Source organism: Ceratina calcarata, unplaced genomic scaffold (assembly GCF_001652005.2).
Source record: "Ceratina calcarata isolate Rehan_Ccalc_2016 unplaced genomic scaffold, ASM165200v1 scaffold54, whole genome shotgun sequence".
Lineage (NCBI taxonomy): Eukaryota > Metazoa > Arthropoda > Insecta > Hymenoptera > Apidae > Ceratina > Ceratina calcarata.
In genome coordinates this window covers 104,419-129,187 of record NW_017176565.1, presented here as the reverse complement: position 1 = coordinate 129,187, position 24,769 = coordinate 104,419, and the positions used below count along the sequence as shown (strand labels likewise).

At 48.2% G+C, this 24,769-nt stretch overlaps 2 protein-coding genes across 8 annotated transcripts; both read left to right on the top strand.

Annotated features, from left to right (window-relative positions):
• Positions 1–355: 355 nt before the first annotated feature.
• Positions 356–7,224, top strand: Tnks (tankyrase). Of its 4 annotated transcripts, none has more exons than XM_018031015.2 (12): positions 356–672; positions 1,017–1,219; positions 1,296–1,621; positions 1,699–1,952; positions 2,036–2,369; positions 2,459–2,610; positions 2,693–2,921; positions 3,003–3,388; positions 3,474–3,914; positions 4,007–4,530; positions 4,607–4,956; positions 5,038–7,224. In XM_018031015.2, exons 1-12 carry the CDS (start codon positions 480–482, stop codon positions 5,276–5,278), a joined length of 3,633 nt encoding a protein of 1,210 aa, XP_017886504.1. In that variant the 5' UTR covers positions 356–479; the 3' UTR covers positions 5,279–7,224. The 4 variants fall into 4 exon arrangements, with proteins under 4 accessions (XP_017886504.1, XP_017886503.1, XP_017886505.1 ...); XM_018031014.2 differs by having other exon boundaries at positions 358–672; positions 3,474–3,926; XM_018031016.2 differs by having other exon boundaries at positions 360–672; positions 2,480–2,610; positions 3,474–3,926.
• A 485-nt stretch (positions 7,225–7,709) lies between these two features.
• Positions 7,710–24,442, top strand: Gbs-70E (Glycogen binding subunit 70E). 4 transcript variants are annotated; one of them, XM_026816725.1, is made up of 6 exons: positions 7,712–8,167; positions 8,464–8,646; positions 15,699–15,953; positions 16,156–16,665; positions 16,743–17,265; positions 19,993–24,442. In XM_026816725.1, the coding sequence occupies exons 3-5, from the start codon at positions 15,705–15,707 to the stop codon at positions 16,914–16,916; spliced, it is 933 nt and encodes a 310-aa protein (XP_026672526.1). In that variant the 5' UTR covers positions 7,712–8,167; positions 8,464–8,646; positions 15,699–15,704; the 3' UTR covers positions 16,917–17,265; positions 19,993–24,442. The 4 variants fall into 4 exon arrangements, with proteins under 4 accessions (XP_026672529.1, XP_026672530.1, XP_026672526.1 ...); XM_026816728.1 differs by lacking the exon at positions 8,464–8,646 and having other exon boundaries at positions 7,710–8,167; XM_026816726.1 differs by lacking the exons at positions 7,712–8,167; positions 8,464–8,646 and adding an exon at positions 13,873–15,612.
• Positions 24,443–24,769: the final 327 nt, after the last annotated feature.

Here is a 24,769-nt window from a genome sequence, read left to right as displayed (position 1 = left end):
TAAATCTTACTTAAATTCCAGAGGAGGACATTAAAAAAATTGCAACAGGTGTTTGGTAACATATATATATTTGTATACGTAGAAGTAGGATGCTACATCGGAATAATCTATTATACAGACGTGACAGAGAGAGTAAGTACATAAAAGGACGAAAGAGGTGCAGGTACATAATTTATTGAGCGATCATATATAATCGTTGCATTTGGAGCAATGCGATCTGCAATCGTGACGAGCTCACGGCTCGCGTGCGGCGTACGGTTGTGTGATGACTGTGTGCAAGTGCAGAATAAAAACTACATATACATCATCTATATGTATTAGTGACTAGGAACCTGAAGTCAGCCGTCGTTCGGTCAAAGATCTTTGAGGTCGAGTATACCGTAGCAACTCCTGGTGAAAGGTTTCGATACTACTACACAAGCATATACGAGCCAGCGAAGTGTATCTGTCGGACAGTGGCGTGAAAATGGCGGTGTAAAATGGCAGGACGTAGATCGACTTTGACAAATGCCGATTCCTTGTCGGGATCCGGAAACACCGATCCCTTGAGAGAATTGTTCGAGGCCTGCAAAACCGGGGACCTCGCGAGGGTAAAGACCTTGGTCACGTCGAAGACGGTCAATGCTCGAGACACTGCCGGACGCAAGTCCACCCCCCTGCATTTTGCAGCTGGTAAGCAAAATTTTTCCAACGACTTTTCTCGTCGCACGCAACCCGGTAGAATTCGTTGGTCATTCCGATAGTTTCTCCGTTTCGTCATCCTTTGCCAAACGCGTGCCATTCCGTTTCTACGTCGTCAACCTGAAACGTTCGTGAGCTCTGATTTTCATTGTTGTCATTCGACGGTTTAAACGACGATCTTTCAAAATTTAATGGGACATCAAGATCGTGATCTGCTCTTTAAGCATCTGCAGTCTTAAACGATCCTCCGATGGTACTGAACACGGTGCCGAGGATCCAGTATCTTTCGCAATACGATTTTGTTCGGTCAGGCAATTTTCTATTTTAATCGACAGGCTATGGTAGGAGAGATGTAGTAGAATTTCTACTCTCTGCTGGAGCCTCCATCCAAGCGAGGGACGACGGAGGATTGCACCCCTTGCATAACGCGTGTTCTTTCGGACATTCTGACGTTGTAAGACTTCTGTTGGAAGCAGGAGCTAATCCTAACACCAGAGACAATTGGAATTACACTCCTCTGCACGAAGCTGCGATCAAAGTATGAGTTCTGCATATCTCCCCAAGTCGGTTCACGTCTCGATGAGTCGGAATCTCACCGAATTCTGATTTCCCAGGGTAAAATAGATGTGTGCATCGCTTTGCTGCAACACGGGGCGGATGCCAATATCAGAAACACGGAAGGAAAGACGGCGTTGGAACTGGCCGATCCCGCGACTAAACCGGTGTTAACGGGAGAATACAAGAAGGACGAATTGCTGGAAGCGGCGAGATCGGGAAACGAGGAACGCCTTCTGCAACTTCTAAATCCTTTGAACGTAAATTGTCACGCGAGCGACGGAAGAAGATCCACGCCGTTGCATTTAGCTGCCGGATATAACAGATCCAGAGTGGTGCAAATCTTATTGCAGAACGGTGCAGACGTACATGCGAAGGACAAAGGGTGAGTACTTTCGATCGCGAACTGACCTAGGCTAAAGGCCGGCGGAAATCAGTTTGTTCACGTCGAGGATGTTACAGAGGTCTCGTTCCACTTCACAACGCTTGTTCGTACGGTCACTTCGAGGTGACGGAGGCGCTCCTGAAACACGGTGCGGCGGTCAATGCCAGCGACTTGTGGGCGTTCACCCCGCTGCACGAAGCCGCGAGCAAATCTAGAGCGGAGGTGTGCTCGTTACTATTGAGCGAGGGTGCCGACCCGACTCAATTAAACTGCCACAGTAAAAGCGCCATCGACGTAGCCCCGACGCTGGAGTTGCAAGACAGATTGGCATGTACGTTCACCTCTACCATATCTCGTCCTACTGCTCTTTCCTACGCACGGAACATGATTTTGTTAGATACACTTTAATTGTAGACGAATACAAGGGACACTGCCTCTTGGACGCCTGCAGGCAGGCCGATCTAACTAAGTTAAAAAAATACCTGTCCCCAGAAGTTGTAAACTTTAAACACCCGTACACCGGGGATACTCCGCTGCACTGCGCCGTTGTATCGCCCTATCCCAAGAGAAAACAAGTCATAGAATCTTTGATTAGGAAAAACGCTGCCTTAAACGAGAAAAATAAAGACTTCCTTACACCTCTTCACGTTGCCACTGATCATTCTCATTACGATGCAATGGACGTGCTACTTAGACATAATGCGAAAGTCAATGCTTTAGATGGATTAGGGCAAACTGCGCTACACAGGTACCGTGAATTTGCTCGAACGTTTCAAGAATCTACTTTTTTTTTTTATTTTATAAAGAGAAATTTCATCTCCTTTCCTTTATTTAAAGAGAATGTTGTTGCGTAAACAGGTGCGTTAGAGAAGACAATGTGCAAGCTTGCAGAATATTGTTATCGTACAATGTTGATCCATCTATAGTATCGCTTCAGGGCTATACTGCGGCACAAGTAGCTGCAGAAAATGTCCTTAAAATATTGCAAGGTTCGAAACTGATTCTTCACTAAAGAACGTCGTACGTCCGTTCAATCCAAGAATGAGTCCGTTCTCATTTCTGTTTCATCAGATCCACCGAGCGGAACGGACGATGCCGAGGCTCAGCTGCTGGAAGCGAGTAAATCCGGCGACCTGGCAGCGGTAGAAAGAATATTGCGAACGAATCCGTTGGCCGTCAATTGCCGTGATCTGGACGGTCGGCACTCGACGCCGCTGCACTTCGCAGCGGGTTTCAACCGAGTGCCCGTGGTCGAGTATCTGTTGGCACACGGGGCAGATGTACACGCCAAAGACAAAGGGTTGGTCGTTTGTCTCCTCTGATCATCTGTCTTCTATCGACGTGCAGCAATTGAAAAGTACGTTTCATTGTTCGGTTTTAGTGGACTCGTTCCTTTACACAACGCTTGCTCCTACGGTCATTACGAGGTAACGGAATTGTTAGTGAAACACGGGGCATCGGTGAACGTCGCGGATCTATGGAAGTTTACCCCGCTTCACGAAGCTGCTGCCAAGGGAAAGTACGAGATAGTCCGGTTGTTATTGAGACACGGTGCGGACGCAACTAAAAAGAACAGAGACGGGGCGACGCCTTTGGACTTGGTGAGAGACGGCGATCAGGACGTCGCCGATTTATTACGAGGGAACAGCGCGCTTCTGGATGCAGCGAAGAAAGGAAATCTGGCAAGGGTGCAGCGACTGGTTACGCAAGACAATATTAACTGTAGAGACGCGCAAGGACGTAATAGCACTCCGCTGCATTTGGCCGGTAAGGCCCGTTTTTCTCTTCTTATCTCTTCTCGTTGTCGTCTTCGTAGTTCGCATAATTTGATTTTTGGTAATTTGAAATGCAGCGGGATACAATAACTTGGAGGTAGCCGAATTTTTGCTCGAACGCGGGGCGGACGTAAATGCTCAGGACAAAGGAGGATTGATACCTCTGCACAACGCTTCGAGTTACGGTCATTTGGACATCGCCGCGTTGCTCATTAAATATAACACCGTGGTGAATGCTACCGACAAATGGGGTTTTACACCGCTTCACGAAGCAGCGCAGAAAGGCAGGACGCAGCTGTGCGCGCTTTTACTGGCGCACGGCGCCGATCCTTTCTCGAAGAACCAAGAAGGGCAAACTCCTTTGGATCTCGCTAGTGCCGACGATGTAAGATGCTTGTTGCAGGACGCGATGGCTTCGCAGCAAGTAGTGCCATCGATACCGTCCGGTAACAACAGCGTCGGCGTCCCCATTAACTTGAACAGTAATGGGAACAACACCGTCAACAGTAGGCCACCCAGTATCGTTGCAAGTAAAGATCACGAACGAGATGTTACGCTTGCCGACGAAAGTTAATTACTATAGATATATTTATCGTTGAAATTTGATCAGTTCCAGTTACGCCGCCGCCACCGCTCACCCAAGAAACCGTGATAATGCCTTCCGGGACGGCGATGACACTGTGCGTGCCGCTTGCGAGACCGTCTTCCTGTCTGAGCCCTATGCCCCCGTCCGAGATGTGCGAACGGGATCCCAAAGATCCTAAAGATAGCTCGAACATCACGACCGTCGCCAGCTTCCTACAAAGCCTCGGTCTGGAGCATTTGCTGGAACTGTTCGAACGCGAGCAAATCACGCTGGATATATTGGCTGAGATGGGTCACGAGGATCTGAAACAAGTCGGAGTGTCCGCGTACGGTTACAGACACAAACTGATCAAAGGCATGGAGAAGCTCTTGAACACGACCGCCGGTACTCCTTGGCAACCGACCATCACCCCGGGAACGCTGTTGGTAGATCTGTTAGCGGAAGACAAAGAATTCCTGGCCGTTGAAGAAGAGATGCAGAGTACCATCAGGCAGCACAGGGACAACGGCCATTCCGGTGGTATATTCTCGCGGTACAACATAGTCAGGGTAGGTTCGTCGAATCAGAAGGCAGTTTTATTATCGTAGAAGGTTTTTATTGATTCTTGCGACTCTTCGAGAACAGATACAAAAGGTACAGAATCGGAAGTTGTGGGAACGATACGCGCACAGACGGCAGGAAGTCGCAGAGGAAGTTGGCGCGGCAGCACCTTCCTCCCCGAGCACCGGGTCCAGGACCACGCCCGGATCGAGTTTGCCGCAGGCGAATGAGAGAATGCTGTTCCACGGTAGCCCATTCATCAACGCGATCGTTCAGAAAGGGTTCGACGAACGACACGCGTACATCGGTGGCATGTTCGGCGCAGGCATTTATTTTGCCGAACACAGCAGTAAGAGTAATCAGTACGTTTACGGGATATGCGGAGGCACCGGATGTCCCGCCCATAAGGATCGAAGTTGCTACATCTGCCATAGGTCCGTACACAGACGCGTACACGACGCCCGAAATGAGAATCGAATTTCGTTGTCATGCGTTCAATACATTTTTGTTCACAGGCATTTATTGCTCTGCCGCGTTACGCTGGGAAAGTCGTTTTTACAATTTTCGGCGATGAAAATGGCACACGCGCCCCCGGGACACCACAGCGTGATGGGCAGACCGTCCCAAGGCGGCCTAGCTTTCCCCGAGTACGTCGTGTACAGGGGCGAGCAGGCGTATCCGGAGTATCTCATCACATACCAAATCGCGAGACCTCAACAGGAGAGCGGCGGAAGCGAGAACGTGGAGGAACGGTGATCAGAAGCGTCTAGCCCAGCGGCAAGGTTGCGGAGTCTTTGTTGCTGCCAGAGACCACGAACGTGTAACACTCTCTCTTAAACCTGATCTACACAAATGACGGTTTCATATTTGAAATCGAATCTTCCATTTTTTATCTTCTTTAACACGAAGTAGGAAATGTTCGGATGTATTTACGATTCTAATAATGGTAGGTAAATTTTATCGATATTATAGCGTATGTTTACCGAGTCTATTCGTTCGAGGTTGATAAAAATAGAACGAAGACGGTTCAACGGACATAGGTCATTTAATTTTTAGCATTTATTTTGTGATAATGTACAGGTCAGGTTCGACCACGTGATCGTATGTATGCCTGATCATTGATACACGTCGAGTACAGTGTATATATCGGTGTAAACTAAAATACATCGGAGACCAGCATCGTTTTCTATGGAAATCTACGTGTCGACGAACGTACGTTCATGTTTATGGTTGTACGTTCGCGCGAGCGCTAACATTTAGATTGTCGCGTAAGTCTCGTTGGAGGGACGACGTGGTATCTCCACGTCTGTGTCAATTCCGAACAAGTTTCGGGTTACAGGTAAAGTCCCCAGGGGCAGATATTTAATTTGTATATAAGTAGATGTACGTCGTAAGCCTTCGTAATATGCATAAGCACAATTCGCAGTCGACGTCGACGATCGATCGATCGATGTAGTTTAACGATCTTCCTAATAACTGCGGGACGACTCGATCGAGTCGAACGAAAAATGATTCCGTTCACGATAGACCGACTCAATTGATTAAATACAACGAATGGTATTCTATTTAGTATTCGCATATTTCGCACAGTCGATTCCTCGTTCCATTTGCATCAAATCCAAATTTACTCTTCGCTTTTTGAAAAAAGAACTTCGGACTTTACCTTTAACTTACTGTGTACATAAATAGTTGTGCGAGTATTCGGTTGATATTTCGGGCATGGAATAAATTAATTCGTGTCGTCGACGTTATCAACAGGGTTCCTATAAACTCGTAGTAATTCCGAACAATGTACATAAGTAATATACCTTTTATCGTATTGTACGTATACTCTTCTCCTCGTTTCAACGAGGCGCATCGTAATTACATTCGTATCGTTCTCTTTTTTTATTATTACGCGATGTACGAGTTTGGACTTACTCTCTCAGGTGATGAACCAAGCGTCCATCGTGTCACGCTTTTCCAATCAGTTTTCTTTTTTACCTCGAGCGTACACCCCCTGTTTCATTCGGATACACAACGAACCTACTCATTTCTTCCACGTTAAAATTATATTAACGTATGAACTGATCGACTCATTATTCATTTCGTACGTTTTATTATTTTACGATGGACGCAGTGCTCTAAATACGAAGCTGTACGTTCTCATCGTTATCTATTGGAATCGCTGATTTCGTACGTTTTATTACTTTACGATGGACGCAGTGCTCTAAATACAAAGCTATTCTCATCGTTATCTATTGGAATCGATTCGTTTAAATGATAAGAGTGATCTTGGTACGCGTTCGGTACGAAAGCTGTGTCTCGAAATACTTAGCGAGTAATTGGAAAGAATGGAAAAAAATGAGAAATGAGTTTGCGAATTTCCAGTTGTATCGTGCGTGCGATGTACGAGGAAACTGATAACAGTGTTAACGATTATTTAGGTGACGGTTTTTATTTATGGGTGTATATATCGAATATGTGTTCGTTTAAATAAGTGCTCAAGAAACCGATGCAACAAATCAATCATTTGTTAATTCTGCGCTCTTACACACGAAGACACGAAGTAACACGAGTATTGTAAACTAACTATATATATATATATTATATATATACTTGTAATTTTGACGGTCAACGAGCGTATCCGACTCGCTATGCTTTTTGGCCGAAAGAAGATAGACTGATTCTAAGAAAGGAAAAAAAAATCGTTTTACTGTTAAGTCCGATTTTATTCTTTCTTTTGTTCAGTTTCGTTCTGCCTTACGCCCGATCGCGACGATCAGACGAGAACGTCGTTTAAATCGCGAACGATGAAACGGGGAAACGCGTTTGCTCTTTGGGGTAGCGATCGCTCGACGTTTCGCAGCTCGTCCTCGGATGTATCAGGTTTTCGTTTGTCATCCGTTGCTCCATACCTGACAATAGACTCAACGGAGCGCGCCGAAGTACAATAGAAACTTTTACGTTGAAGAAATGCAACGTAGTGTCTCGTTACCAAGGAAGCCCGTTTATAGCCGCGTGTTTTAGACAACGATGAAAAAATTAATGATTCCGTCTTATTTCCTTGTTACGTACACCCATAGAAAAGCGCGTACCGTCCGGGTACGGGTAGTAGTTCAAAGGGATACGAATCGTCCACGCTTGCATTCGGTCATTCTGCGCGCGGTGACAATCGTCATTCGACTAAGGACTAAAGGACTTTATTGCAGTTTCTGCCGTACGATTTTTCCCTGTGACCATCGGTTTTCCCCAAGGATCGTTTTAGGGAAAAGTCACGTATGAGCCGATACCTGACGAGTCGTTTTGCCGGTGCCCTTTTCTTTCACGTCCATTGGGTCGTGGTGCCTCGGAACAGAGCAACACGGGGTGTAAAAGAGTAAGAACAAGAATGCGAGCACGTGGAACCGTCGGCTTTCTGATTCGTGGGACCGTCAAAATCACGTGAAACGCACGAGGCTGCAGAGACGCATGCGCTGCGGCGGAACGCCGGTTCTTCGGCGACGTGCCGTCGTGCCGTCGTCGGATGACACTCGATGCCGGTGCTTTCAGATGCAGTTGAAACGACGAGGAGATCGGATCGCGTAAATCCGCGACAGCTACGGCAACGACGGGGGTACAGAGATATATCTGAAATTCAACACGAACTCCACGGAATTAAAGTCCGTAAGTGTCGTATAAAAAACGATAATGAACGAAGACTCGTGACATATAAAAAGTCGCGATGCACCGCGCCGGCTTTCACTACGCGAAAACTGTCCGTCCGTCGTTCTTACGACCGGTAATTCAATTAATATTCGCACCGTACGGTTTCGTTCGCGTTACGGTTTCGTCTCGTTTTTAAACCACCTTCTCGAGAAAAGAATCAGATATCAGCGTACCATCGCGAGATGTGCCCGTTCCGATCGTCTTAAAGGACGATTTCCTGCAATTTCACCAAGTCTATCGAACTTTGAGAACAGTTCGTCATCGGTGAAGTCCGGGCGAAAAATCTCAAGGAGATCACCAAAGACCGAGGAGATCGTCGAAGAGGAGGGAAGATTCAAGACAAACTCGAACCTGAGGACGAGTACCCGCTCGAACAGAATTGCCTCTTCGGTTTCGTTCCACTAACCAGTGGCACGGTTCTACGGTTTAAAAACAACGTAAGTGTTCCCATTCAGTTTTGACAAACCTTTCGAGCCGTCTCCGATTAAGGAGCACGTTCGAACGCACGTACGATCAATCGACGACGGCTCCCACGCTAGTTCGGGGACGATTTCTTATGTAATTCGAGGGCACGGAATTACACAATTGGCTGCAGTGCCGCTGATGCAGGTACAACGTTCTCAGATAATGTTCGTTTGTAGCTCCGTCCTAGAGACGGACAGGGAACGGTGACACGTTATCGTTCACGCGAACCAGACTTCTATGTTTACAAACACGTTAGATAACGTCTGCGGGGGCAAATCTATGATGCGATCTATTCGATTATGATTCTTCCACGATCGTCAGATTATTCGCCGAAAAACGCTAGATGAATGACGCGATTAGAAACTGCGAACGGGACATTTAATTGTATGTACGAGGTACATACGGTGACGGTAGCCGGCATCGTTTCGCCGATACCTTCGACTCACGCCTCACGGACGCGAACAGGGGCGAACCCGTTGCCAAAGATTATTTATAAATAATTAGATCAGACCGCTCTCGAACGGAGCATTTCTAGAGTTTCTACGCCAACGCGCACTGTTTGGCGAGACACGTGCTCACGATAAACGACCTAAAAAATGACGCGATATTCGCGTACCCAAGGGGAGATGAAAGCGGGAACGGTCGCAAAGACTGAATCTGCGCTTCAGAGAAACGCTTTTATCGTGGAACAAAGAAAAGAAATTGACGCGACACCGATCAGTAGTTAGCGGCCGGGAAGAACGTTATTAGCAACGTTTATTGTTTAATCTCCGACGTTTTAAATGATGCGACGGAGGGATCGATCGGCTGGCTCCTGACCTCGCGACAACCGAGACAATAAATAAATATTCGTTCCACGGCTCGGGTTTTTCGCGTCTTTATTTCCGGCGGTTCGGTCGAAACGAGCTTGCCGTATGTACGTAGGAGACGTAACGCTCAAGGCACAGAACCAATCGAATCTACGACAAACATCTAGTGCCGATTTATAGGTTTAAAATAACGGGTAGACGTTGTCTCGCAAGGATCGTGTTCTTCGGTGTTCGTTAACCGATTTCTTCTCGTAACCGGCTTGACTGCTCTTTTAAAATGCATTTCATTCGTTTTGCTCGGTGCCCCCGCACCAGGTACTCGCGTTTTCCGGTCACTCGTCCCTCGTTTGACGCCTACTCGGAGACGGTCGCGCGAACGCAAGATGAATCGTTTGCACGTGTCATTCCCACGCGTGGAGCCACGCCACTTCCGGAGAAAGCGCGGGGCTGCAGCGTAGAGAAAACTATGCGTCCATTTATGTATGCACGTTCCACGGACCCCCTATGAACTTTTCCAAACCGCTGAAAATGATCAGCCACGTTTCGAAGGGAACGAGCTCGTGCCTTGTATCGCCTACCGTCGTTCGCACGGTACAGTTTGTCTCTCCTTCGCGTCTCACATGATCTTTCGTCGCTTTGAAAGAACAGCCACTACATATTTTAGGTATTAAACTGATTCTTGAATTCGCGAGTCGCTCACGTTTCTCTCGAGGTCTAACGTGTCCCTATGTAAGGCAGATCAGTGTCGCGTCCGAGGTTTCGCGTTCGCAGCTGTTACACTCGTTCCGATTTCCGACCGGTCCGTCACGGAATCGATCGATCCTATCAAAATGCCCATATTTTGGGGGCCGTCCGCTGTTCGAGGTGAAACGTGGCTCGAATTCTACGCGAAGAGACAGGCGTTCGCATTACGCGATTTATGCACCGTTCGTACGTCGGTGTATCGACCTCACGCGACTCAATCGTTCCACATATAAAGTGAGCGAGAGTCAAAAGGCTATCGCCGTACATACAAGAATGCATACGTCTCTTTAAGTCGAAGTAATTGCCATGTTCTAAACGCGGCACGACCTTATCGAATGCGTAAATTTAGAACCGTATATCGCGCATAATTTTAATAGAGTCGACCGTGATAGTTCGCGCATCACCTTCGCTCGTCGCTTATCGCGGAAAACGAAGTCGTTCAAATAATTTTACATGCGAAACATTTGTTTCGTCGAGATCGAGTGCTTATCGGCACTCGAAACGATAAATACTTATTGTTAATACCATTTGTTGTCGTTGTATCTACTTATCGCGATCCACCGTTATCCGCCGCGATAAGACTCGGAGATTCGCAGAGTTCTTAATCCGCCGATTCGGAGAAATTGGTTCGCCGCCCTCGTGCGTTTCGGCACGCAGTTCGTCCTCCTCTCTGCTTTCAGTCAGGCGGCACGATCCGATCGCGAGTCTCGCGCGTGCGCACGCGACTCTTTATGGTTTTGGCGATTAAACTTTGTCCGGTAAGATTCCGCGGCCGAGGGTGTTCAGCCGGCAAGGATATGTCGGTTATCGGGCTGCTTCGAACCAGAAACTGTCGAGCGATAACGACCCTGAGGACCGATCTCAGCAGCCTCTCTCGATCGCTTAAAAATACCGATCCCCGGGAACTTCTATGGTAACGGGTCGCCGACAGATCGTTCGATAGAGATTTTTAGAAAAATCACGTGCGCGGTTAGTGGCTTGGTCGGACGGTCACGTGATGCGTCGTGAAAGTTTTACGAGCCTCGATTTTGTACGGGACGTTCGTTTACCAAAGGTTGAACGACTCCCGTTCCTTTCCGTGGACAGAGATCGACTATCAATGTAATTTCATTGGATCGTCCGTCTTACAATTAGATGTTTTCTCACTTTGCCGTGTACGATCAATCGGTCATTTGTCATTCGGCGCGCGTTCTCTCGAGCAAAAGACTGTTCAAGGATGAGATCGGGATTAGCACATATTTTCCAAGGCTGTTCTTTAACGACACGCAGCCGCGTGTTTCGCGATAGAGCCGTGTGCTATAAAAAGAAGATATTCAAATTTAGCCAACCGGTTTCTACACGGGCTCTCACGTATGATATGTACATAAGCGCACGGTTCTTTACTCCTCTTTCCCCGTCTTTCTCCTGCGGCACGTATTCGCGAACGGTCGCGAAAAATCTTTTAGAACCATTACGCGAAAGCAAACGACTCACGATAAATTTCTAATGTTTACTCGACTACGTAAATCCTCTCGAGGAACATGTACGGTAATTCAATTCGCCGAACGCGTCGATAAAACACGTCGAAAGAATCGAACGAAACTTTTAACATCGAGTATTTTTAGTGACGCCTCCGTGGCGATGAACTCGTCTACGTCTAGTCGTTGTCGTAGGTCGGGAACGCTCGAAGGTTTCGAAAGCGGTCGTTCCTCTCGGTCCCCCGTCCGAAGCTGCGCGCATCTTTACATCGAGCTCCCGTTATCGATTTATCACGTTACACGACGGTTTGTCCGAGAATCGGTGTAACGTCGTTAAAAGAACCTGAACCGAACCTGCCTGAGAAAACATCGAAGCCGACTTTTCACCGACGTTTCTCCCCGACGATCACCTCCCAGGCCCGTTTCTCTCGTTGTCGATAGAACGAAATGCTTTTTATGCTAACGACGTTCGTTTATCAGTCATCGGCCTGAAGCCAATGTTTCCTATTAGAAGAATTTTTCGAAAACGTACTACGAGTCAAGGACTCGCGTATATATACCAGCTTTATCGAGATTAGTCATAGTCTAGTTCTGCGAGTGATCCCCAATGACCCGCGATCTCTTCGTATCGCGGATCGACAGTGATTAACGACGAAAGGAGCCAATTTTATTATAATTGAAACGGTCGCGTGCGACCGCATTACTTTTCATTCGTCGGATAACGCAATTTCCTCACAGTTACAATCCTTGTCTGACGGGCATAAAAAATAATACGCCGACGCGTGTCTCATGGCGCTTCTTCGATCTCATTTCGACTCGTTCACGGTCGCGTCGCCGACTTCCGAATCCACCGGAAAAACGCTAGTAAATTCGGCGGTGCGATTTTGAATCGCGTCGGTTCGAACGAGATACTTACTAGACGAACGCGGCGGGGACGAAAAAAACAGAAACGTGGATCGGGTTACCTTTCGATCCACCGGGACGGTTATTTTAGGTGACTGTCAGCCGGTGACCAGACGCCACGAGCCGACGTCGTTTTGTATACGCACGTGTGTGCGACTACATTCGGATCTCACGCGGTTCTTACCGTGCGTCCCTTCCGAGTACCGAGTCTCGAGCGACGTACGGGACCGACGCGGATCCGCGCCGGACGGACCCACCGCGAACAGTGCGGCTCCAGCGTTACGGTCGTTCGCTCCGCGCTTTCGGGTCGGTAAACTTTTCGACTCGGAAATGCAACTCCGACGGTCCCTTCCCTTCGGCGAAAGCTCACGTGCGTCGGACAGCTCCGCGACCTGTATTTATTGAGAGATGATCAACGATCGTTCGAACGTTCGCACGGGACCACGAGCGCGTTCGTACGGTTGGACCGGTTCCAAGGGCGTTACGCCGAAGATGCGCGATGCTAATTTTGTCCGCGGTACCACTCGAAATAGCACCGCGGCTGCGTAATTTTCTTCCTTTTCTCGAATCACGAACCGTGAACGTGTCTCGTCCATGACGAAATCGTCTGTCCAAACTCGCGACTCTCTTCTGATCTTTTTACTGGACGATGCGTTCTCCGATTAGCCGTGTCGAACGGCTAATTATATACGCGTAAATCAATGTGGAGAGCGTGGGTCAACGCCGGACGGTTTATCTCGACGGCCTTTCGAAAAAAGTGGAAGAAGCGCAGATAGGGAACAGTAAAATTGAAAGACGGTTCGATCTGGGTTAAAAAAGGGAGTCGGTCAGGCGTTATCGCGGTCGCGTCGCGTCCTGTGCAACGCGATTCACGATGGCTCGTCGCAGCACCCGTCGAATTATGAAACGGTGCATCTCGTATCGTCTTGAGCCCGATATACGTTATCCGACCTGTGCAACGCCTCTTTTTATGCTTCTGCCGCCCACAAGAATAGATCTTTCTCGTCGTCGGACCGCTCTTCTTTTTTGCACGCGGTTCGTTGGTCAACAGTTTTACGCAACGGATTACATCATTTTGCGAGCTTCTCGCGCAACGATTTTCGACCGTCTACCAGTCGGTCGCGTGACTCGAATTTTCCATTCATACATAAACATCGTGAGTCGTCGATCGGTCAACGCGAGATCTCCTATAATCTTTCGTACTGCCCTTCTTTTATGGTTTCTGTTTTCGTGGCTCGAGCCGCGAACGGCGGATCCGTGTGACTTCGCGTACGTCGCGGGTTTTTTGCGCTCGTCAATCGACCTCGAGAGGTTTGGCGCCTAGATGTAGCAGAGATTTACATTCGTATCGATACGTATACATACGTAATTATGCACGTCACTCTCCTCAAGATTACCGTCCGCACTCGACGCGATCGCGATAAAATATGATACGTGTGTTATCGAAAAAATTCGAACATTCGCGTCCAGATCGAAGAAGCGTTTAGCGTGCTCGAGAAAAAAGTCTCGAGTCACGTTATCAGCCGACCACTTTACGTTAAACGCCGAGATGGCGGACGACGGGCCGCGCGACGAATCTCTTAATCCAGGCGCACTTAAAACCGCGATGCGCCGATTCAATTTTGTTTTTCTGAGATCGATCGGTTTATCGGAGGAACGCGATGCACAACCGTTGCGCAATAACTTGCGAGAGTTCGACGAGAGATCAATGACGACTGGAAAGTTTCGCTTCTGCACGCGAATGCCATAGTATTGTCGCGGTTGTACGTGCGGACTCAGGTCCACGAGTTAGCGGGAGACGAGTGTTTATCGATAAATGCGAGACAAATAAGATAGTCGTAAAAATGGAATCGCGATTCGAAAACGTCTCCGGCACGGGTAAATGAGATAAACGTTCCGTCGCTCGGTTCGTCTCCACTTCTTTCACGGTCCAAGGCTTCTTTTTGCAGACTGTAAGTCTTGACCCTGGGCACCTCGTTCGCGTAACGATAAATAACGCTGAAAGAGTTCGCATTGACCTCGACCCTTTGTTATTCGTTATACGCAACGTTGCATTTTTCCTTGGCGCCACATTTCTTCGTAAGGCCCGGTACTCACTTGTGCAACGGCCGCGTGTATGCGTTTAATCGTCTACGGATATCGGACTCTCGTGATATAACGAGCTGCGCGTCGATTAGAGGAACACGCGACTCCGCGAGGAAGATCGAAATTTAGTCCGCGAGGAGGAGGACGGCGACCGGCCGTTGCCAACGACGTTGACGATGGAAATTTACCAGGGATGGAAATAGTAGATGAATCGCATAAGTACATTCAAGTGGCTCCAACGTCCGATTCTCGATGCGGCCGCGACATTTTTCAGTCGTGTACGTGTACCGCGTAAATACACAGGTACACACGTACTCGTTTGGTTCCGGTCTGGCGTCGAGTCTGGTTCGCGAGCGAGCGAGCCTCGAGGGACGAGAGAAGAAACTACATATTGCCACATTTAAAAGTAGTAATTCCACTCTCGGAGTAACATGACCACACGCGCCTTCCTATCCTGACGCGCAAAAGGCTTTTGCGCGTCGCGACAGACGACGTAGCCGATTTTCATTCGACGTCGCGTCGGTCTCGCGTAATTCAACGATTACTCAACAGTCGGGACGTTAAACAGAATTTATCAGAATTATCAGTATCCAACCATTCGTAAAGACATGTTTCAAGCGAAATCATCGTCTCTTCACCCAACGAGGAACGTTCGACGACGGGTGTTCGTCGATCGAGTCGGTTTCTAGGAACGACGATGAAATTTCATTGATGAACGGAAACAGATCCCAGTTGCCCTCGGGCAACTGTCTACTCGTCATTGCCCGCGTCACACGACTCGCGAATCGCGTCCTGACTCAGAACGATTCACGTAACGCCTACTATACTTAACGTCGACGAAATCGTTGGCGACGAATCGCCCACGTTTCTCGCTGTGAAAGGTCGTTCAGATTGTAGACACTTTCGAGCGACGCTGAGTCTAGATTCACCAGTGAGCTCGGTAAAGACTCTGCGAGTAATGTGCGCGCAAACGACGGAGAGCGTCCGGAATTCCTCGTTAATCTAGACGGTGTTCCTCTGTTCCAGATCTAAATGTGTTCCATAGCGATGCCCGCCGAGCTGCTTCTGGGGCACAGTCCTCCAGTGTACAGCTCGCTGCTGTACAGTCCCCTGGTGGTAACGGCACCGACGATCACCAGCAGGTCGGTGCCGCCCAGGATAAGGCCGTGTCTATCGTCCGGTTCCTTGGCCATCAACAGCATACGAAACACCAACGATGGCTGTGGCAAACAGAAAAAGAGGGTGGTCTTCGCCGACGATCGTGGACGTCCCCTCACTCAGGTACTTCATCTCGCGAGCCTCTTTCCAGCTGCGCACTTGATCGTGAAAGGAAATAAAACGACCGCGTCTCGCGACGCAGGTTCCTCCGTCGACTAGCCGTTCACGATCTTCGAAACTTTCCAACGGCGATGCGTTTCGTACGCGCGATTTCGCCAAACGTAAACGACGAAGAAAATAAATGGATCTTTCTATGCCTTCTTAGGTTCGCGTGATGTCAGAACCGAGCAATGTACCGCCTCTATGGAGCACGGCTTATCTCGCTGGGCTGACCGGACAACTTCTGAACACAAAGATCGAGAACGAAACGACGGAATCAGCATCACCCTGGCAGGTGACATTTCCGCAACCGGCGAGCGATTACCTCGCGTTCCGTCGGAAACTCGATCAGGAGAACGTCAGCCTCGAGAACGTGATAGTGAAAGAGTCGGAACAGTGCCTGATCGGCACCGTGAAGGTGCGTAATCTGGCGTACGACAAGGAAGTCGTGGTCAGGGTAAGCAGCGATGGATGGAAAACGCACGAGGACGTGCATTGCACTTACGTCGAGCAGCCCGGAGCACCGGCGCTGATCTTGTACGACACCTTCCGCTTCCGACTGACGCTGCCGCTCAGATCGAACGTGATCGAATTCTGCGTGCGATACCGCACCGACGGGAAGGAATATTGGGACAATAACGAGGGAAAGAACTATATCGTTCGGAAGAAGTACGAGGTAAGCGCGATGTGTTTCATCGCGTGTTCTCCGCAATGATGATAAAAAAGACGTGGTAGATGTAATTTTTATTATAGCCGCGGGCGCCGCCGAAGAGATACGACATCCTGACGACGACGTGCGACGGTTTCTCGAGCAACGGCGTCCGAGAAAGTATACCGCGGATCACGGACGCGGCTAGGGCGAACGTCCGGACGTGGAGCGAATTCGCGTCCTGGCAGCATCTCGCCAACGACGCGCCGTACTGGTGAACACCAACGAGCCTCGAAACGATGTACGAAAATCGTACGTATTCTTCCGAATCTGCTCGATTCGACGATCGCGAGACGAGCGGATCACGCGGGACCAGGTGGCATCGGATCGCGATGAAGCTCGTTACATGCGTGCGATCGCGGGCGAGAGTGCGTCGTTTGCAGAGGAGGCCGGGCGTCTGGAAGATGGAAACGGAGAAGAGAGAGATGGGAAGCAACGACGGAGTACGATCGAATCGTATGTCGTGGAAGGACACCGGTCGCGCGGAAAAGAGACGTGTTGGATCGGAGGTCGATGGCGCGGAACGAGCGAGAGAGGAGGCGTACCGGTCGTCGCATTACATTTACGGTAAGTCGACGTCGCTTCTAGCAATTTTGCATTACGTTCATACACAGATCGTTTCGCGTCGCGTTTTCTCGATCTTTGATCGATGGCCGATCGTTCGTCCGAGCGTTTTAGGCGCTCTTGTGTCACGCGGCAATACGTGGGCCAAATGACCAACGAATTTATCAGTGATCCTCCGGTATCGAGCGTTGAGGTGAAACTTTCGCGATGCTATGTCGAAAGACCGTAATTCAGTTTACGCGCTGGCGGCACGCGCGTATTTTTTCAATGATCGAAACAGCACCGTCGAACGGACGAGAGAGAAACGTCGGATCGTCACTACCGCCGGCGCTTCGCGAAGGACGTAATTTCATGGCTCGCGAGGTAGTCGAAAATTTGCATGAAATCAGCAGGAATGGCCCGACGGGAATCTTTTCTCCGTCCTCGTGTTCGCAACGTGTAAAACTTTCTCTCTATAAATAACAATCTGGCTTGGTGCTACGATAACAGCCGCGACCGTCGGAGTCGCCTGACTCCTAATCGCCTTAACTAAAGGTTGTTACCACGCCGCGCCGCGCCGTTTCTCCGTCGTCTTCGTTCCTTTTCTTCTCCTCGTTCGTTAAGCTGGTTTCATACGCGGTCAGAACCAGAACACAGATTTATATTAGCTGACACAGATATATCTTTTTGCTCTTGGTCTTTACGGCCACGACGAGAAAACGTGTACCTCTGCTTAATAATCCGTTCTCCAACGTCCAACGTGCATCCATTGATTTACGATCGAAACGCATACCACCTGAACGTTTTCAATGCTTCTCCAATACGTTTCAATATTAAATTACCGAACCGTTGAGACCGTCGTTGAACGAACGAACGATCCCTGCTTCGCGTAGTCGATATTGTGAAAGCATCCTTATGCCTCGAGGTTCACCGTCGGAGGACACTTGACTCCGTCGCGTCGGGTGCGAATGAACTTCTTTCGGGTCACGCGAATCTAATCAGAGATACTGCTATCGAGAAATTAGTCGTAGTTAATCCGTAATAGCTAAAAAAATGTTCACGTTCTTTTCGCTCCTGCCTCGCGATCGGTCGATCGATCGAATCGCAATTCATCGTTCTCTTGCGTGTTTACGCTCATTATGCAAACGTCGGATACGTCGAGTAAACACGGAAAATAACGCTTAACGATGCAGAATTCTCTTGGAACGTTACGTGACTCATTGGCGCCGGTTAAAAATTATTTAATAATAATTTGCGTCCTTCCCGCGTTTGCGTGTACGACTTCTAAATGCGCCTCGGCCATGGCGATTCGAGGGACCGTGCCTCGAGCACTTTATTATAGATCGCGAATGATTTCATGGTCAAAAGAATAAGTGGCCAAATCCTTGGCCTACTGCCAGTCGTTCCGTCGGACGGCAACTTCCACGTACATATTGGCGTCGAGTACGTGCTTTAGCTAATGTTACGTTGACAGCAGTTCGGTTTCTTGATTCATGCGAAACGCGATCGAGATAGACGCCATGTTTAATTTGGCCGCGGATGAGTACGACCTTGCGAAATCCTCGTCCACGCGTGTTGACCCATTTAGAGGGATGGTCGAACGTCGTTCCATATCGTCACGGAACAAATTGGAACGAATCATAGACGTTCTTCGGGCAGATCGAAATAGCCCGATGACCAACGGCTGTAAAAAATATTCAGTCCAAGGCTGTTGGAATCATAGAAAGATTCCTCCAGCGTCGTCGATCGACATTCGAATTTCCATCGTTATCGAGTATTCGTGGTGGTACGACGGCGCGCTCCTTACCGATTAGATTATTTATTAACGTTCTCCAGCGGTGAACGAGCGGCCCGAGATTTCTTTCGAGTAGAACGTACGATTGTACTTTACGTTGTACAATGTAAAGTGCACTCATACACGCTCCCGCGTACCGGTCGAGGCGTGGTCGAAAAGCGGCGGCACAGGATCGTATACTATATCGTCGCGCGTTACAGTCATGCCATACCACGCCTCGTGAGCTCTGTAAAAACTTTAAGACGTCTAGACGGTGTGGGCCGACCGGATAATCTCGGCTCCCTGCACCTCGCGGCCGCCGGTCGAGTCGTTCACATCGCGCCCGTGTCTTCGAAGCTATGCAATTTTTCATTGGCTCGCCGATGCAAAAACTACCGCCGGTTTAGGAACTTGACAGAGATCGTTTCACGCGTCAGCGATCGTTCAAAGGAAATATCAACTAACGATAACAGCTATGGTAAAGATGCTCGTAACGGCAACGACGATTATTCAACGAGCCGTTTGAAGAGTTACGAGTGATTAAACGCGTGCCATTACGAATTCCTCGTTTTATCTGGTCGACTCGTATCGATGAAACGTTAACGTAAACAGCGTAATTTAATTACGTCACCGATCTGATGTCCCGACCTTTGCCACGTACAATAAAAACGTAATTACGAGTGAACGGGATTCTTAAATCATTCAAGTTCACAGAGATTATAAAAACAATTTAGACGCTATAAATATCCGATATGTGCAGATGTATGCACTGATGCGAAAAACATGTTCGTATCGTGAACGCGATACGAGATCGAATCGTCGAAACGAGCAAAATATTTGTTTGATTCATTGAGCCGGGGAACGCGACCGGCCGAAATAACGATCGAGAAGCGGCGGCTCTCGCATCGACGAGCTTCGGGCTTGGCGAACAATTATTCGTCGCGGAGCTGTTACAGAACTTGTTCGTTTCGTTTCAGATTGCAACGTGTGTAGCCACGCAACCATGTGCAAGACAGAGAATCGAGTGCGATAAAGAGAGACCAAGACGCACGAATCAAGGGCTTGCCGAAGGCGTCCGTAGATCGGGGATGATCAGGAACGTCGATGGGTTTTCGTTCAAGAGTGCTTCCCCGAGGCTGCCTGTTCGAAGATCGGCCTGCGTCTTCTCTCGATCGTCGACTTCCTCCTCCTCCTCCTACTCCTCTTCCTCCTTCCTGGAACTTGATCGCCGTCGACTAGGCGACGGAGCGTCCGCTAAGATAAGTTTCCACCTTCGAATCGACCGAATCTCGCCGGTCTCGTCCGTTCCTCTTTCTATCTTCGTTTCTGTACCTTCTCTGCACAGGGTGGACCGACGAGAGTCATCGTCGCCTCGCGGTATCCTCGGAATTTTTTAATATCTTTCGATCGACGGATTTTTTTAATACTAAATTTCATTCGATAGCACTAACGATTTTCGCGCGATCAGAGTCGCATCGTAGAATTCATTTTTACCTTCATGGTTTCATGGATTGAAAGTGGCAATTTTCGTCGATCCACGTCCGTACACCCTCGCTTCTCTCTATATCTATCTCTATCGCCTGTCTTCCTTTGGGTAGTTCATAACTTTTACTCACCACTCACTCACGATCAGTAATATATCTCCTCTTGGATGAGGTGGGTCGAGGGTCTTCTCGGGAACAACGTAATGCGAATAATTACGGTTTGGAACTGCTTTTAAAAAGCTAGGTATACGATACTTGCGTGTGCGAACGGTTTCGAAAGGAACGACGCATCTGGGATAAAATGTACGCGTACCCACTTGCCGCGACACCGACGACATGTACACTTATACGATTTCGCTAAAGACGTACCGAATTGATCGATGTACAAAGATATCGAGCCGGGACAAAAGTATTATGCGTTCGGTACCATAGATTCGACGAGAATCTTACTTTTATCAAGAAGCGAAGTTCCGTGTCATTGTTGTAGCAATTACTTGATGCATGCCGTATCCGCGTGTTTCTGGTTCGCGTGACGCATTCCGATCGTGACCGTTCGAAAACGCGCAACAAGAACGGGGGTTCCAGGTTGCTATTTTACAAGATTGTAATTACGAGAACAAAAAAAAGAACCGTTGCTTCTCGGGGAGCGTCTCGTGTGTACAGAAGATCGCCCGACCGGTGCTGAACTACAATCTGTCCATGTTTCGTTTCCGACGATAGACTTCCGTTCGAACGATGAATAACAAAAAAGAGAGGCCGAAGTTACGCGAGCTCGTCGGTATCAATCCCATATCGGTCGTTATCGTTCGATAAATCGGTCACGAACGCTGGTAGAATCTGGTCGTGTGTCGATCGATAAATTGCTCTATCCGGATACATATTCATGTACGATAAGAATCATTTTTCATTGTTCATTCGATTTTTGTCTATCGGAAAATTGTATCGAGAACGGACTGGATTCGAGTTAGAACGAAGTACGTCCAATCACGTTTATACACCACTTCGACGAACGTAAAGGAAAAATGTTCGCCGGTGTAAAGGGTCGCTGACCCGAGACGGTTTCGACGACAAACACGTCACGTTCTAAGGAACGATTGCTAACGATTTCAAGATGTCTCGGAGTACTCTCATATAATTCGCAAAGAAGCAGTACGTGCCGGAACAATCGACTCGCACCCATGTTTCGATGCCCGACTCTCGGTGCAAATTCTTCACGCGCGCACGTAACGAGATTCGATCCGCTGCTCTCTATTTCTTGCTTTTTTCCTATCTCTCCCACCAAGTACAAAGCGACTGACTATATTATATTTTACTACTACTGTTACTATCGGAGAGCACCTATCGTTGACGATGAGCATACGATAATATTCTTATTGCGACAACACGATGAGGGAGACGCTTACCTCCTCTGCACACTACTCGTGCATGCCGATGTGATCTTTCACGCGTAGCGTACGACTGGTTCGTGCGGACGTTCGTTGTCCTTTGGCCTTTACGCGGTAATTGCGCGTTCAAACAGAGAAGACACCTGTTCAAGAAACGAGATTTTCGTTGCAGGGTCGTTGAGGATGACACGGCGACGAGGAGAAAGGGAGGGCGTCGAGTCGTAGAGTAAACGCCGTGGGTGCAGTTAGAGAAACGTCCGAGAAACTGGGAACCACGGGAAACTCTTTAAAGGGCCGGCTCGCGATCATCGCTTCAGTCGATCTTTCCCTCTAGTACGGTACAGGCAACGTCGTCGATCCCTTCTTTCCATCGCAATAACGGGGCGCCTCTTCGTTCTCATTCACCATCACCCACACTCGCGACGGAACACCCGGTGGACACTTCAGAGCATGTTTTGGGCGCTACGCTTTTCGCAGCCGTCTCGCCGATGATCATCGTTCTTTTTATACATGGTCTTCCGCTTTTTTGACGCATCGACGATTCTCGCCGTTTCACGATCTGTCATCGTAGTCACGCGACTCTTACAGGTGTCGTTGATCGCACCTCCTCTCAGATTCTCGATCCTTGTATTTATTTATTAATCGTTTTTGTACATACAATTTTTTATACGTTGTTGGTCTTCGAAGAACGATGAACTTTTATTTTGGACACGTGCATATGAAACGATTACTGGAGAGTCGGTGACTTCGATGAGATTACATAATAAACGGCGTCATCGTCTGTTCATTCAAGCGTTTATCCAGTAGTTTGTCACTGGACACACATAAGCGATGACTTTGAATCTCCCATTCATACGAGATCAAAGCGAAGACGTCGCGATGCAGATTCAACCTGTGCTCAAAGTGTTCAACGACGAATCAGTCCGTTTTGTACTTAAATCTCCTGTTCAGTCCGTCGTAAATTCGTCGTATTTTTACGTTGTCTCTATAGGCTGCCAAAAACGTTGTTCTTCGTAAAATCATTGACTCGTATTCTAGACAAACGAGATCCGACGTTCTCATTTAATCGCATTCTCATGATCACGCGAATTTCGTTGATTCCAATAATAGCAAGGCGAGACCAATGTTCGGTCTAGCGATCGTTAAACACAACGCATGTATACGTTATAACGTTCCTCTCTGCCATCGTGATTCATCTCCCCCAGCACCGACTCCGCGTACGCTTCGTTCGATCCTACCCTAGCTCGTACCTATTCGATTCATTCCAGATGTTGTACACGTGATCGTTTGCCAATTAATGAATTAAGTCTCGAAAGAATGTCTCGGCGAACGACTGGCTTCGATGATCGTGTAGACGCGTATTATTAACTTTACATCGAACGGGATTAAGCTGAATGAAACGACGGCTCTGTCGTTGCTCCATCACAAAGTGCAATTAGAGCTTTCCTTTTACTCCGTATACGAGCGCAATAGCGATATTTTCTTAATAATATATTTATAGGAACTGATGAAAAGGAGTGCGACGAACCGAACACCACACCTCAGCTCAGAAAGAGCGTTACCGAAATGTTGCGACTGGTGTATCGTGTTCGAATTTTGCGATGGTCGAAGTAGCTTTCGCAGAGGAACGACGAACATCTTTTATCTTTGCCGTATGGTCCTTCGCATCGACGTTCCCCTCGTCGTTCCTCTGCGAAGAAATCAAATCGCGATTCGTTTCGGCCACGCGGGCCGAATGGAAGAATGAAAGTGAAGCAATGATGAGCCGTGTGTTAATGTATGATCGCATGAAAGAAGTTGTTTAAACGCGATGAAATGTAATGCCACGGTCGTCGCGTGATCCGTGGCACGTCGAACACCGGGGCACGAGTTCCCCGTTTTTGGACGAGCGTGCAGAGAACTCGTTCTGCCTACCGTCTCGAGATCGATCGTGCACACGAGTACAGCACGTACGTCACCGTGATTTTTGTCCGTCGAATTATTTTGTAAGGCGTATCGTTGAAGAAAAGAGTTGCGACCACAACATACGTTCTGTACAACGACGCGACGCCGTTCAAGCAGGCATGCACGCGAATCGTGTACTTTGTGAAACAGGAAAGAACGAACGTGAACAAATTTCCTTTTGAGAGCCGTAAGACTGATATCCTAACGCGGAAACACAGAGACTGTATATACATATAATCGTAAGATCGTTTTGCAAGACGCGGGCTTCTCGGGGCTTCGGTAAAACTTGCCCGACGGGTCTTCCTGGTGCCTTTTTCGTCGTCGGTAGACGTACGCGAATTTCGTTCGTTTAATCGGTAGTAAGCGAGCGCGGACCGGTCAAGGACCGGATCGTTTGGACGATGATAAGTTTTACCGAGAGCCTCCTCTGTGCCACGATAACTCCAGCTCCGCCGCTCGTAAAAATTCATTTAAACTTTGCGGGATTGTACAAAGTTCCACTTTCGGACGGGAAACACGCAGTGTATATGTATGTAATCCTCGTTAATCAATCATGTACGCTTCGTCATATTCGTCCCTTTTTTTTATAGATAAAGCGATTATATATTTAGGTATACTTTTTCCTTTAATTTTACCATATCGTAACTCGAGATTAGGTTTTTATCGCATATTATCATTGTTATTATATATCGGTTACTAATGTTTACTCTCGCGAATATCTCGTGCCGCCATCACGAGTCCATTGCATCGAGCGAAATGCGTTATATGTTCATCATCGAATAGCCTAAGACGCTTTGTTCTTCGCGTGTATCGGGTACCGAATTGTATATACAGACAAAATATTTTTAAGCGGGAATCTGTTTTGCGTAAAGTCGGTTTTATTAATTTTATGTATGCACGTATGTATGGTCCTGAGTTAAAGAGAAATGCAACGAGGTCGA

What these genes read in the sequence shown, in the direction of transcription:
- Tnks (XM_018031014.2), top strand. Translation starts at nt 480, where the DNA reads ATGGCAGGACGTAGATCGACTTTGACAAATGCCGATTCCTTGTCGGGA. An exon ending in GTTGCAAGACAGATTGGCAT is followed by an intron (nt 1,953 to 2,035) that starts GTACGTTCACCT and finishes CTTTAATTGTAG; the next exon opens with ACGAATACAAGGGACACTGC. An exon ending in AGTTGCTACATCTGCCATAG is followed by an intron (nt 4,957 to 5,037) that starts GTCCGTACACAG and finishes TTTTGTTCACAG; the next exon opens with GCATTTATTGCTCTGCCGCG.
- Gbs-70E (XM_026816728.1), top strand. Translation starts at nt 15,705, where the DNA reads ATGTGTTCCATAGCGATGCCCGCCGAGCTGCTTCTGGGGCACAGTCCT. An exon ending in GTGGACGTCCCCTCACTCAG is followed by an intron (nt 15,954 to 16,155) that starts GTACTTCATCTC and finishes ATGCCTTCTTAG; the next exon opens with GTTCGCGTGATGTCAGAACC. An exon ending in TCGTTCGGAAGAAGTACGAG is followed by an intron (nt 16,666 to 16,742) that starts GTAAGCGCGATG and finishes TTTTTATTATAG; the next exon opens with CCGCGGGCGCCGCCGAAGAG.